The sequence below is a fragment of the Diplotaxodon limnothrissa genome, linkage group LG12, assembly GCF_057381915.1.
Source record: "Diplotaxodon limnothrissa isolate DT_005_m linkage group LG12, D_limnothrissa_male_GT1.1, whole genome shotgun sequence".
In the NCBI taxonomy this organism is placed as follows: Eukaryota; Metazoa; Chordata; class Actinopteri; order Cichliformes; family Cichlidae; genus Diplotaxodon; species Diplotaxodon limnothrissa.
Window position 1 is genome coordinate 22,531,233 of NC_140607.1, and position 14,893 is coordinate 22,546,125.

General features: G+C 39.5%; 2 protein-coding genes across 2 annotated transcripts in view; one reads left to right on the plus strand and one right to left on the minus strand.

The window, feature by feature from the left end:
* Positions 1–211: 211 nt before the first annotated feature.
* Positions 212–3,243, minus strand: bri3bp (bri3 binding protein). Its single transcript, XM_085368340.1, has 3 exons — positions 2,946–3,243; positions 1,610–1,712; positions 212–1,001 (listed from the first exon to the last, which is right to left on the minus strand). The coding sequence occupies exons 1-3, from the start codon at positions 3,120–3,122 to the stop codon at positions 580–582; spliced, it is 702 nt and encodes a 233-aa protein (XP_085224466.1). The 5' UTR covers positions 3,123–3,243; the 3' UTR covers positions 212–579.
* A 2,677-nt stretch (positions 3,244–5,920) lies between these two features.
* The window catches only part of stpg2 (sperm-tail PG-rich repeat containing 2), a 62,897-nt gene continuing 53,924 nt past the window's right edge, over positions 5,921–14,893 (plus strand). The window contains exons 1-6 of the mRNA XM_085368341.1: positions 5,921–6,026; positions 6,357–6,460; positions 6,604–6,771; positions 7,753–7,911; positions 11,819–11,931; positions 13,110–13,221. Of these exons, the coding sequence (XP_085224467.1) occupies positions 5,921–6,026; positions 6,357–6,460; positions 6,604–6,771; positions 7,753–7,911; positions 11,819–11,931; positions 13,110–13,221 (762 nt within the window). The remainder of the gene's footprint in view (positions 6,027–6,356; positions 6,461–6,603; positions 6,772–7,752; positions 7,912–11,818; positions 11,932–13,109; positions 13,222–14,893) is intronic.

A 14,893-nucleotide genomic window follows, 5' to 3' on the forward strand; every position in this document is an offset into this window, starting at 1 on the left:
CACACCCTACCCCCTCCTATAGCAGTAGCTTAAAAAAAGAAAAAAAAAAAAAAAGGGGAAAAATGTTTTTGTGGACAAGAACTGAGACTTAACCCCCAGGTCATTTACAAGGATCAAATTAAGTAAATATATGTAAAATATGCTTATTAATCAAGCACAAGCATTGACAGTGCCTAAGCAAACCTTAAAAATTTAAAATAGAGGAGTTTCGTAAAAGTAGCTGAGGTGTAGAAGTAGGCTAGCATTTAGAAAACCTCAGACATCTCCCGACAACTTCCTCAGCGATGTAAAAAAACCTTCCAAAACATCAACAACAAAAAAAAATCAAAGGAAAAAAAAAAGTTGTTTGGTTTTGTGCAAGCTCCAATTCAACAGTTTCTCTTGTTACCCAAATCAATTCAAGCCATTAAAATACTGTTTTCATTTGTACTTTTGTCCCCAACTGACAATAGAGTTGTAAATACCCAGTAGTTTTGTTGCTGTAGATGTGTGTAGGAGACAGTATTCTCTTATCAAATACATCAGTTTTTCCCCTGGACCCACCCCCCAAACTCATCTTTGCTTCAACCTAAAATGTGCCTACTGGTCTCCGGTGCGTTCAATGGTGTCTATTACACGACTCAGCCTGATATTGAGCAGCCTGATCTGAGTGTCCAGGTGGTCGATTTTCTCTTCCAGTGAACCCGCCCCACCGCCACGGCGCCAGTATGCTCCCACAGGGCCTGTCATGAAGTACACAGCCATGATGAAGCACAACGGGAGCACTGCGCGCTCAGGGTCACCCTCAAACTTCTGCAGGATGTAGAGGCAGGATAGGGCGAAGAGAGTGACGCGGGCTAGCCAGAAGAAGCGTCCAAACACAGCGTGCAGCAGGTAAAAGAAACCCCCCAGGAACATAGACAGGAACCAGTAGGCCAAGAGCACAGCGGCGACTAGGAGCAGGGCACGTGCTGGGGAGTTGGTGAGAGATGTGGGGCTGAAGTAATGGCTGAGGTTTGAAGCTACACGTGTACAGGGAGAAAGGGAGAGACACGAGAGAAAGTTAAAATTGTTAACTGTTTCCAGAAGCATGTATAATTTCAGATGCGATCTAGGAAGATGAATTTTAAACATACAGTGCTGTTGAAAAGTATTTATGATCTTTGTCACACTCACATGTTTCATCAGCAACTTTGTTTCTCATCCGTAATTGAGTTTCTTTAGATCATGATGATGTGTTGCTTTTTGAGCTCCTTTAGCAAATTTCACTTAGCCAGACAGTTTCTATTCAAGTGATTTCTTCACTCAACACATCTGGCAATATTTAGGCACAATTACTTTTACACACAGGGCCAGGCGGGTTTGGATAGCTTTTTCCTCTTAATAAATAAAATGAAATAATTTAAAGAACTGCATTTTTTAGTTACTCTGGTTGATATTAATATTGTCTAATATTAAATTTAGTTTGAAACATGCAAGTGTGGCAAGTATGCAATAAACTAAGGGATCTGGAAGGGGACAAATATTTTTTCATGGGACTGTACGTCTTGGCATTTTTAATTTTTTTACCTGCCTTCATCATTCGGACATTCCTAACAGACATGTCCTAAGCAGCAATTTGTAGACTTACAGTCAATGCCCATCACATCCAGCAGATCCGACCAGATCTTCCAGATGGTGTCCAGGAAAGAGTCCACTCCATGGACAAACCTCTCCGTTGCTTTGGAGAAAACCTATGAGAAAATAAACAACCAATAGCAAAAGCAGGGTGAAAAATAACGTCCATGTACTGAGTGCATCATCGTCTCCTATGAATTATGGCAGTCTGTTGGTCAGACTACAATGTGCATTTCCCAACTATTAAATAAAGCAATGCTTTGGTGGCTTTTCAGTCCATAACCTATATTATGAATGATGTTGTGCTCATAGGGACTCTATGCAAAGTATGCAAAGAACTGCATTAAAACCAGGAAGGGCAGTTATGGGTGTGTTACAACTTTTGATCTGGCAGTGACCCAACACCATGGTCTCTGCAGCTATAAATCAAACCCCTGTTTACCAACTCTCCAGGCAACCGACTATTTTTCACTCTCAAATGGACAGGTAGCTAATGTGTTGATATAACAGTGGCCATACAGGATTATCATTACAGCAGCAGGTGCTTTTATTACACCGTGAAAGCAGTGTTTTCATAAGAACCCTTTGGCTGCCCGCTTTAGTAGCTCTTTTTCACAGCACACGTAAACATTGCTGGAAAAGTCACAGATGCAATGAAGCATTTACAGCTGTATTTAAGTAGTCACAAAGGCTGATGTAAGTATCAGACACAGTGGTTTAACATCCACACATCACTATCTTACGCCATAACTTTAATCAGGCACTCATTATTTGCATGTTCATCAGGTAAGCAGATGCACACTAAGACATGAAGCTCCGTGTTACACTGTTAAGTCTACAGGAAAAACTACTCAACTCAACATATCTGACTTAATTACGCTTTGGCGGCTTAATGCAGGAAATAACATCACATTTCAAAATGCAGGAAATGCCGCAGGGCCAATGAGATCACTTGAGCAGGCCCCACTAGTTCCTTAATAAGAGCAGATTTCTAATACATAAAGAAACATAAAGGCGGTTATGTTGTGAATCAATGAAGCTATACTTATTTTATTTAAATTTAGATTCTCTCATTCGTGGCTTGATTTGGCTTCACACACAAATAAGAATGCAAGAACACGAAGCACGTTTTTGTTTTTACTACGATTTTATACCCAGGCTTTTTCTACCGACTTAAACAGAAAAAGGGGGCGATAAAGGCTTTTTTTTCCCCCAAAATGGCATCCGTGGAATTATTAACCAGGCCTTTTCCTGTTCGCCATGCTTGGACCACAAACCGTAATGGCAGCTACGATGAGGCTCATGAACAAAGCCAGCCGCCGACTTAGCATGATATGGGCCTAACTGACCTTGTATAACCCTCTAATGTTGTCCTCTCCGAAGACGCTGCTCAGAGTCTGATAGATGCCGTTAGCTGCCCGTCGGAAGCTGTTCTGGTTGCTGGTCCTGCTCCTGCCCGCTTCGGCTTTGCCCAGCAAAGACGCGGAAAGCACCAAGAAAAACACGAAAAACCTGATTCTTTCCATGGCCCCAAGTGCCGAGAGTGTCAAAAGTAAATGTGTATCAAAAATTTTCACTTAAACGAGGAATAAAACGGGTAATTAGCTGCCGAAAGCGACACCTTGCCGGGCGATGACCGACGCTGGCCGTGACGGTGGAAATAACTTGTGGCGCTTTCACGGACGCTTTGTAAAATTCTCGATCTTCGCCTTTACCGACTTGCCATTTGGGAGACTTTAGTAAAAGATTACCTGCAGAGTTGATTAATACATTTAACACCCTTTAACACGGCTTTATTTTCTCAGATAGAGAACAAATATATGAACTACAGTCCACTAAAAGAATAAAGAAATCGTTTTTAGTGGGAATTAGTGCTTTTCTAGATTTATTTGCAAATAATTGCATTAAATCTACAATCTACTTTCTATATATCTAAATATACAAAAAATTCTATATAGAAACACTATAACTATTCAGTGATATACTACTGAATGCATTTTAATCCCTTTTAGTCTCTTACGGCTGGGTATTGTGTTTTCCGTTTTCATGAGAAGCAGCATTGCCTTCACGTGAATTTAAAACAGGTTAGACTCATCTGAGGCAACCTGCTGCCCTCTGGTGGATATATTCCCCATCTCCATCGTACCCCTTATTTCTATCAGCCCTTCCCCAACGTAAATGTACTATAATTTGTATGTGTAACCATTATTAAGCTGAACCCAAACTGTTAAAATGACTGCTAAATAGCAGCCCATCGTTGTTACGTGTTTAGTCAGTTATCTACGATGTACATCTCTGTCGTGATTTGTCCAGTTTCCTTCTCCCATCACAGATACTGCATGCTTTGTATTTTTCAGTTTAAAAAAACGCTCTGCTTTCTGGTGTTTATGAGAAAGGAAATGTTAACAGCTGCTTATTAAACCACAGCCAGAAAACGAAAGCATTTATTACATCAAGTTCTTCTAAGTTACAAAGTGTTATTAGAAGTACTCTCAGAGTTTGGGTAATGGCACAGTTTTCCAGTCAGCAACATGAATAATATAAATGCAAGGAGTCCCAGGTGTGAAACTGTAATATGAGTCTTAAGAAAATATGAATACATGATGGGTTAATAAATAAATACAGTTGCTTTTAGGATATCACTATTGCAATTATGATAATTCAGACTCACCATCTGAGTTGTCAGAGATGGTCTTTGAGAATATATCTTTAAGATATCATATGTGCTGTGTAACGTTAATGAGATTTGTCCAGTCAAAGACACACTCCACTAACTAAGAGATGTGAAGGGAAATTCAAGTATATGCAGTTCAGTGCCCCCCTCAGAGAGCTACTTGTTACTTGCATAGCTTTCCCCTGAGTTCTCATTATCCAAACCTTAACTACATTGTGGGACAGGAAGAAGTGGGTCAAGAATGAACTGAGACTGGTCAAAAATGTAAATCAGTAGTACTACTACTAGTGTAGTGGTGGTGGGTGGGATGGGGTGAGGCTCTGTCACATTCAACCACTAGATGGTAGGATGGGACTATGGCTTCAATATAGAGGCTAATGCTCTAATTAAAAACAAAACAAGAAGCCCCCTCCATGAATAAAAAATGCCAGAAAAGGCCAATAATGTAACATAAGCAGTACTACAAGAGTTACAAAAAAAATGTACAGGTGATACAGGTAATAAATGCTGATACGTCTCTTCAAAGTCCTTCCAAAAGCAAGTCTCACTCTTATTTCAGTAGTTTTTTGAAATTTGCTTGAAGTTCAATCCCCTCCCTCCCATAGAGACACCACTGAATCAGGTAAAAGCTAAACGGTTTGTCGACTTGACCCTTACAAGCTTTCAAAGAGTTTTTTTATTCCAGACGTTGTGGGCTAATTATACCAGTCCTTCGAGCAGGAAGTCTCGCCACTCCGCAGCTATCTTGAAATGTCTCTGGGGACTTATTTGGAAGTAATAGTCTACCTAAATTAAATTTAAATTCACTGCTGCCTGGAATCCAAAACTACAAGCATAGAAGCACTAGTCAAATCTGATACATTTGTTCTCCATTACATATATATATACTAAGTATTAGGCTACAGGGCAGTGATTTTTAACTAAAAGCAATCACGACTTAGACTTTCCTCAAGTCAAAAGCACGTTTCTTAGTTTACTCTCACAGGTTGTCTTTATGTTCCGAAGATATGCTTCGTCCAGTAGGAGAGCAGAGAGAACAGCTATGTTGCTACACTGGGTCGGTAAACGAGCTAACTACGAGCAGCGGAACGAGCTGGACTTAAATACAACAGGTGAGCGAATAATGGTGCACAGGTGCTGCAGCGGGAGCTTGGAAAAGCCACGCCCACTCCGGGAGGAGGCGAGCAAAATTAATGCTCACTAGCACAACCACGCACGAGGGAGAGAAAGAAAAATAGAACAGCAGGAGGAGAAGAGAAAGTCAGGTGTTCCACTTGGAGAGCAGTTGGTACTATGACAGATATAAATATGTAGGAGCTTGTATTCTTCTTCTGAATTCTCCCATGAACTTCAGTTCTCAGAGTGCCACGTCTCTCACTCGCCTGTCTTGTCTCTGTGGTCCTTCTGCTTACTTCTCCTCCTCCGTGTGTGTTCGGTCTGCAGTTGCCATGTAACAATATGTGGTAACCAAGCAACTATGCAGGCGAAGTAACCAGCGCAGTCCTGACAAAGGGGAGCACAGGGCAGGCATTTTTTAACCTTGGTGCAGCATAATTTAATGAAAGTACAGCTACACCCTATCACAGAATAAAGAAGGAGTATTTATTGTGTAATTACATTTTAGCGAGACTACCACTCTGTGAGTTAAACATGTACGGACGGGCTCCAAGAGTGACTTTCATGACAGCAGGGGGTGCATCGTCTGCTGTTGGTCCCGGATCATACAATGTGAGCCAGTCCAGTTACAAGATATCAGGTACTTACAAGGAAAAATATCTGTCCTCCCAAAATCATTTTTTTTCTTCTTCAGAAAACTGTAAAACTTTAAGTTAACTTAAATTAAATTTAGCTAGCTTGCAAAGAAAGAACGTCGAATATTTAGGCTTACAGATTTGAATCTGCTTATACACTTTCAATTGATAAAAGTTAAATTAATATGTCTTGGAAGTATAACAAAATATGTAAGCAAAAAACCTTCCTGCTGCTTTGTTGTTTCACAGTTACATAAGTGTATTAGAAAATAAAGCGTCCTGCAAGCTTGCAGTCATTTGTATACCTTACCTTGGGAAAATTTTCACTGTTGCAGATGGCTATGCACCATTCCTTTCCTTGAGTGCCAGGCAATCAATATTCTCCAAAGACAGTGAGAGTTTATTAGGACCTGGACACTATGACTGCTCACCTGTCAAGGTGAGTGATCCATTTAATTTACAAAAGCTAAATGACGATGTTGCTTGTCCATGGTTTAAAACAAATATTTTAAGAAATATATTTTTTGATACCAGCCTTATTCTCTCTTTGCTTGGCTTTCTGTTGAACCCTTGTCTCTTCAGTTAAATGTCCATGGTGGCAGCAGTCTTCAGAACCGCTCCAAGCGTTTTGAGGATGTGGTGTCAGAGGTTCCAGGCCCTGGGGCCTACAATGTGTCGCCTGCCTCAAAAAAGGCACACAGGGCTGTGACAGCTAATGTAGGACACCCTGGAAGGCCTGGCAACAAAGTGGTAAGCATATGGGTAAAGATAGGAGGGCATAGTACATGAGTAGTACTGACACTTGCTACTTTTATTGTATTATGTCATACATCTGTTCTTCTGAAATACTCAGTTATCATAGATGGCAATGGCTTTATAATGCTGAATATGCCCACATATCCACTTTAGTGCTGTTATTTCTTGGCCTTTCAAACTTTTTTAACTCTTTGTGTTTGGTGTACATTTTGGGCAAAATCCCATTGGCAGGCGTAATACCCATTTTAATACTGCTATTCTTAGAATAAAGCAAGTAGAAGAGACTTGCACAATCAAAAGCTGGTACAGAAGACTCTTCATCCTGTTTGTGCTGGTTTGAGTGTTGAGTGCACTTGCAAACTCGCATTCTATATCATATATGAACTATGGAATAATGGTAATGAATGACACAGTATCTTGTTTATCCCTTTTGTAATTTTTTCAAGAATATATGCAAAAATCAGCTATAAGTAAGTGCTTTACAAGCTGTTATCTGTGGATATTAGTGGATACCTAACTTGGTGCGTTTGAAACTTGCTCCTCCAGAGCTGAATGCGAGCGTCTTAGTAGGCGTTATTTTTTTATGCTAGTTGTAATTAACCAAGAAGCAAGAATGTACATTTACATTACTCTCAGATCCCAGAAAGTCAGTAGAAAAACTTCCTGGCATTTTTTTCATTCGATTTCTTTTTTTATGTTCCCTCAGTATCTCTGGTTTCTATTGCACTGGTGCAGTTCTACTTTTTACTTCTTTTTCTCTTCATCGTGCCCTCACTATCTTTTGCTGATCTTCTGTCCCTCATTTATGGTTCTCCCTCTCGCTCTGTCCCTCTCTCAGTCTCGTCTTTTATTGGCCCCAGGCACTGCTCAGCTGCTTTGTAAGCCAGGGCATTTTTTTCCAACAGAAACCCTGACTTTTTGCTTTACTCTTTCTGCTTTTCTCCTGCCTTTTTTTTCTCTTTGCATTGGCTGCAGGCTAAAGGTCTCCGGCTAGCTCTTCAGTCAGACATTCCATCCATTCCCTCCCCGAGCCAGGCCTATGGCTATGAAGAGGATGCCCGGGGTGTCCTCCGTAAGCAACAGCCCCCTCCTAAGGACACAACCATGGGGCCAGCCTACTACAGTCCGCTGCTGGTAAGGACAAATACACACAGACAATTTCGAAGTCCTGTTGGAGTTTGAACATTCATCCATCAGAAAAGGTGAAACCCTCATTTGTGAATGCATGCGTGCTTTCATTAATCAGTACGAGTATGTGTCTGAGTGTACTTTCTCTTCCATGAGGCAACATCCATTAGTGTTAGGTAGATCTAATGCACCGCTGAACCCCCACCCCACCTCATTCACTTGGCCCAAAAACCATTTCCATAGCTAATGAATGCAGCTCCACTTTAAAAAAGCCACAGTGCACCAATGCTCATCCATTTTACATGCCAACAAAGAGAGCCATTAGTAATTATTCTTCAAGCTATATTACTGTATTCACTTAAAATAATGCACACGCCTGCTGGTCTGGCTCTCAATTAAGTAATTTTTCATCTGTTAATGACCTGAGGAAGTCAACAGCGTCCTTGAGTGTTGGCCGAGGTTGTGTCAACACACCGGCGCAGGCACAGAGGCGTGCTGTGATTTAGGGCTATCAGCAGTGCATCCATCCATGGCTCTTTTTCTTTTTTTTTTCTCCTTTGACTCAGCTTCTGTTGCTCTCCCTTTGAAGGTTCGACCTCGGTATCTGTCTGTCTCCTTCCCTCTGTTCATCCGTCTGACACACTTATTTCTTTAAACTCAAACACTTCCCCCACCCCGTGCTCTGACTGAGTTCAAAAGTGTGCAGAGGAAGAATTAAGTGGTTGTCTGAGGACATAACTTCAAAGTGCCTGGGACAATCTCTGAATGATAAGACATTAGAAAGACATCAGAAGAACAAAACTTTTTTTTTTTATCTTTGTGTTATTGAGAAGCACAAAAACATGTTTAATCACTTTTATTTACAGATATGATTGGACTCTGTATTTACGAAACAACATCAACTGACTTCTGTGTATTAAATTGGCCAAATCAACATAGTACACAGGATCAGAGTCAGACTGCTAAGCTGTATAATACAGATTCCTCACTGATATATTGGTTAAAGTACATACGATGGTTCATATGTTAAATCCATGAATAATGCAGTAAGAACCACTTAATATTTTGTTAGTTCACAGTATTGTGCAGTATTAAATTTAGCGAATTAACGGCCATCCAGATGGTGATGTGGAATGCAGACTCTGCAGACCCCAAAATCTGTTGTACAATATCTGCTTTGTTTCTTCAGCTTTCAGCTGTGCACAGTATCGTCACCATGTCAAGTTATGCTCTGTGAACACTTATTGATGATAGCCAGGACACGTGATGACAAATTACTGGGCAAAAGTCGTGTTATGAACCAGGGATGTCAGATTTATTTTACTTGACAGCCCAACTGATCTCTAGTGAGACAGATGAGTAAAAGAGGTAAAGCCATTACATAAGAACCTATAAAAATACATTTTATATCTTTTCTGTTATTTTCTAAAAACATATGAAAACATTATTTTTCATGGTGTTATATCACCATTATTTCACAAAGCAGAAAAATAAGTGCGCATTCAACATAATGGCTCAGCTTTTCTAGTCAGTCAATCTAAGCAATATATCAGCACGGTTCTCTGATTTAACCAGGAAACATGCTTCAGTGTGCTATGGCAGACCATTGTTAATGTCTTTACCAGTTAGACCCTATAGCTGACAATGACTAAGACTAAGAGTTTTGATCATAACTCTCATGGTGTAAATTATTATTAAGGATTTGCAACGCAATCCTTTGTGGTGCAAAATACACCAAAAAGATTAAAAAAAATCAGACCCTTCTGTTGATTTCACACTTTGAAACGTCTTTATTTATGTTGTTCTTTTTAATATGTCAGATATTTGTATCACTTGTCAGACCTCTTATTTTATTTTATACCAGCAGGCTTTTTTAATTTATTATTTTTAAAAAAAAATAAAGCCTATGAGAATGATAGTTTGTCCATAATACACCATACAATCACGGCCCTAACATAATGCATTAGTCATTTTACACATAATCAGCATTTGGCACATTGTGGATAAGTTTATGTAACACACAATTAGGAGTTTCAATGTATTGAACCTGCCACAAAAACAGCCCTACCAGCCCTTTTTTCTAGTCCACTTTTTCAAATTTTTATATAAATAATACATATCTTGCCTTTCCATTTCATCATATCTGAATGCACATCTTTATGCCCTCTATTTGCAATGTTGTTTTTGCTTTTAAAAGCTTTCCTTGACATAAATAGGCAATTTGTGACTCTGAGTTCAGTGCCGGCTGCAAAATCATCATAGTTTGTGTCTGTAAGCAGTAGAGAAGTGTTGCTTTTTTTGAACATCCTTGTTTCCTATCTCCCTTCCTTGAAACCTGATTGTGGGATCATAGGGAGCCTAACCTTAGATCTTGTCCTCCAGTCACTGTTAAAGTTGAAATAAGGAGACAGGCACCACACAGAGTTTGAAACTTTTTAAGACTGCCTGGCAGTACCTCCATAACCTGCCTCACATAATAAACACAGACAGTTGGGTCAAGGAAGAAGTTAAAAGAGAAATGAAAAAAGGTTTGCAGCTTTGATTTTTTTTTAATCTAGCAAACATTTTTTGTGTGTTTTTTCTGTATTCAGTTTTGAGCTGCAAGCAGCAGACTTATGCCATTGTCAGAAACATGAATTATTTGAATTGAAGACCAAACTGAGAAGAAGGCTACTTATATGAATCACATATTATGAGCAGAATGCTGTAAAGCATTTAATCTTTCTTATATTTAGTAGAGCTACAGTCCATCCATTGGGTATTGTGTCAGGAAAGGCACTGGGTAAAAAAATCAGCTTAATCATATTAATCAGCTGCTCTGTTATGGCAACTCCTTGTGAATGAGGCAGCAGCAGATAATTGTTTGAATTTGAGATTGATGATACTGTAACCAATACATTATCACCAATCTAAACAGGAAAATAGATGCATAGTTTTTAGATTAATAATATATATACATGTATTTATTAATATGTAATATAATATCAGGGCAAAGGATAAGCGGAAGCGAATGGATGGATAATATCAGGGCTTATTGGCATGTGTGTGCATATATAGGACACAAAAAAGCATTTGAATATCTTAATATCGGTCATGAACCTTCACCATTTAAACAAATAACATCATTCTTTCCTCCGCCCTACTCCCTTCTCATTCTCAGTTAGAAGACACTCACTGCTGGTACAAGAGTGCCAACAATAATTTAGCTATTAGTTGCATTAATTTTTATTTATTTAGGTTTTTGTTTTATTTTTTTTAGCTCATTTACAGAATGTCATATCAATCTGAGAAAGAATCCAATATCGAGTGGCTGTGTGAGGTGTTAATCGTGTCAGTGTTGGTGTGAAGGGGACTGCTTTCATACTAGTTTCAAATACAGATGTTGTTGTGCAACCATTGTTGTTTTCAAAGTGTAATCTTCCCTCTGTGGCTCTTATGCAAACCTATTTCCACTGCTGAAATTTATTTGGTTTTTGTTGCCATCTGTAAGTTAAAATTGGGTTGCTTTGTCAGCTTTGAGTTATTTATTCTGCATATTGATTAGCAAGTCTCAGACTGGGTAAATGCAGGTAAAAATGCAGGGAGAGAGAGAGGGAAAGGGAAGGCTGTTTTTGAGAAAAATTCACAAATGTTACCTCAAATACTGCAGACTAGTACCCACTAGAGAAGTCTTTCTTAATTTTTAAGCTGTAAAATGGAAGTGCAATCTATAAAATATAGAGGATCTACACCTGGCATAATTATATTTCCTTCAGTCTTCAAGAATATGGGCTGGAAGACAAATATTCTTCTCTTCTCTTCTCTTCTCTTCTCTTCTCTTCTCTTCTCTTCTCTTCTCTTCTCTTCTCTTCTCTTCTCTTCTCTTCTCTTCTCTTCTCTTCTCTTCTCTTCTCTTCTCTTCTCTCATTTCCAGGAGATGAGTTCTACACAGAAATATAAAGGGGTCCACTTTGGCAACATGACAGGGAGGAGATCTGAGGAGAAGGTGGATGTGGGACCAGCTCCAGGACAATATGACCCCGAACTGTGAGTATCACATCATTGCTAGAAACAGTCCCATGGACAGCTAATTAACAATCCAGGCATGTAACTTCACATGCCTGGTTTTCTGTAAGTTTTCTGTAGGAACTCCTTAAGTTTGCAGTACCTATGGAGAGCCTTGCCAAACAACCATGTAGCATCATGTGCAGTTCTGAAATATTGATATTTAAATTGATTTGATGGCTAACCACCGGTGCATGGATTTGGAATTTATTTTCACAAATTCACATCTTGAAGCAAGGAGCTGAGAGGGTGGTTAGATAACACTCTACCCTGCATGGGATCTCAGATGTTCACTGCTCTTGAACTCTTACCAAGATGTGCGCTGAATAGAGAGGCTGCTCTTCCAAAGTGAAATATTACTTTGATCCTATAGCTGGAGCATTACAGTTGACATTTTTCAAATACCATTTCTATTGATGGCCACAGAGGATGGCGCTTACTAAGCACTTCTACATGGGTGGGCACACACTCAGCTCAGCTATTCATAAAGGAATTGACTTAGAAGAAAAAGAAGAAGCCCTTATTTGTCACGTTTCCTTTGCAGCACAGTGTAATTCTTTTGACTGTGCATCACCGTTGTTAGACAGCTGGTGTCAGCGATGATATGGTACATCTTTATCAGAAAGGGTTAGCAGCCTTGCTAAAGGGTTCAGCAGGTTAATTTTAGTGGTGGCTGGGGCTGAAACTCTGACCTTCTGATCAAACAGAACCCAAACCATTCGAGCATCATTGTCCCTTGGCAGCAGAAGTAATAAAAAGGAAGGTGGTTTACTGGTGCAGGTAGACATTAAAACATCCACACAGCCATGTCTGTGGCACACATGTGACTACTGGAAATGTTTAAAAATAACAGTATATTTAGTCTTTGCTCCTGTTACAGTTATTACAGGCATTTCATCCTTATGAGCTCCTTTACTCTGGATTATAACTTTCCACTCTTCTCCCCTGCTTCCCACTTTCTTTGCTTTGCTGTTCTCTTTCTATTTGTTTTTCCACTCCACATTTGTCTTTGCCACTCAGTCAGTATATTTTTTCCCCAATTCTCATTTTTTCTGTTCTATTTTGTATGCTTTTGAACACCTCCCCCTTTGTATATATTATACTTGTTTGCCTATGTTTTCTATTTTGAAAGACATTGTCATTGCCTCTTTTTCCTGTAGAGTCCCAGAAACACAGTACGAGAATGTGAACCTTCAAAAGGATCAGAGAGGTAGAGTTGAGCTTGCCATCCCTCGCTACCATGAACTTGTGTCCATGCAGGCAGAAAAGAAGGTGGGTTGGCATGACTTTGTATCCCTTTGATTCCATATATAAAGGTTTAAATCAATGATAAAAAAAAAGCTTTAGAGGGCATGAATCAAGGTTAAACTCTGAGCTCACAATCTGTATGGGAACGGCTGATGCAGCCAAGGTGGCATTGATCACTACAGTAAATACAAGCCATATAATTTTTCCAATAAATGCATTAAAATGCTCACAAACACTGCCAACACAGTCAAGAGGTCTAGTTCAATGACTGGAATCAGCTGAGGTGACACCTAGCAAACACACAGCTCCCTCTGGTTGGCACCCATATGTCACATAGAGTGCTGATGCACATGATCTTGATTACTTTTATTTCTTAGTTCAGTTTAAACCTGTTTGTTATTAAAAAAGAAAGTGGGAATAAAGAGAAAAATTAGCCATAGAATCCAAAACAGTTTTTTGCATCAAGCAAGTAAAGTTTTAAACTGAGCATCTGGGGATTGACTTGATTTTGGAGCCAACTTTAAGTGACAGGAGATTCACATTCTAAGTAACCCAAATGATTATCCTAAAGAGTGGCCATTCTGGTCACAAGTGCTAATTAAAATGTCAGCAAAATCCAGCACCTTCCAGTGCTATCACGCTGTTAGCCTAGTGGTGAACGCAGTAGCAGACATCAAGCAGACACAGAACATTTACTGAGTCACGTCTCTATTTACTTGGTTAACGTCAGTGCGATATTCACTCTCCTTTCATCTTTGTTTTTGGTCTTTACAGTTTTTTTGTAAAGACATCAGCTAAACTGACTCTTTAGCTGATCACTACTCCACTATGTTCACGAACTGGTCCCTCAGTCTTTTAGTTTTTGGACATGTATCTGTCAGTTAGTTTATAGGATCATTTTGGCTAAGAGAAGTTTCTTGTTGCTGCCACAAAATGACTGATCAAAGTAAAGCTGAAAAATAAAGCTGTGGCTTGTGAAAACAGTGGGCAAAACACTAACACACAAATGCTCTACAGAGCTGACAGCAACTAACTTATGCAGTATCATGAACAAGTATTTCTCCCCTTCCACATCCAGTTCCACTTACATGTTACCTGGCCCTGTGTGAAAAAGTAATTGCCCCTAAACCTAATAACTGGTTGTGCCACCTTTGCTAGCAAGAACTGCAATCAAGCATTTGCAGCAACTGACAGTGATTTATTTCTCATCACTTTTGGAGGGCATGTTTAAGGTCATGCCAAATCATCTCAAATTTGAATTTAAGTCCAGACTTTTTTTTTTTTTTGGTTTATTGTCCAGCTGCATCTATCTATCTCAAGTGCTCTTGAGCTTCAAGGTAGAAACTGATGACTGGACATTTGATTTCAGGATTTTCTTGTAGAGAGCAGAACAGCTCCATCAACTATGGCAAGTCGTCCTGAAGCAGCAAAGCAGTCCTAGACCATGATGCAACCACCATCATGTTTGTCTGTTGGTACGATGTTCTTTTTGTGAAATGTTGCATTAGTTTTACACCAGATTTAACAGGACTCAGACCTTCCAGAGAGTTTGGCTTTTGTCTCATCAGTCCACAGAATATTTTCCCAATAGTCTCTGCAATCATCAGGATGTTTTTTGGCAAATGTGAGACGAAGCTTTGTGTTGTTTTTGGTCAGCAGTGGTGTTCTCCTTGGTTTAAAGTTTTCTCCATTTGTA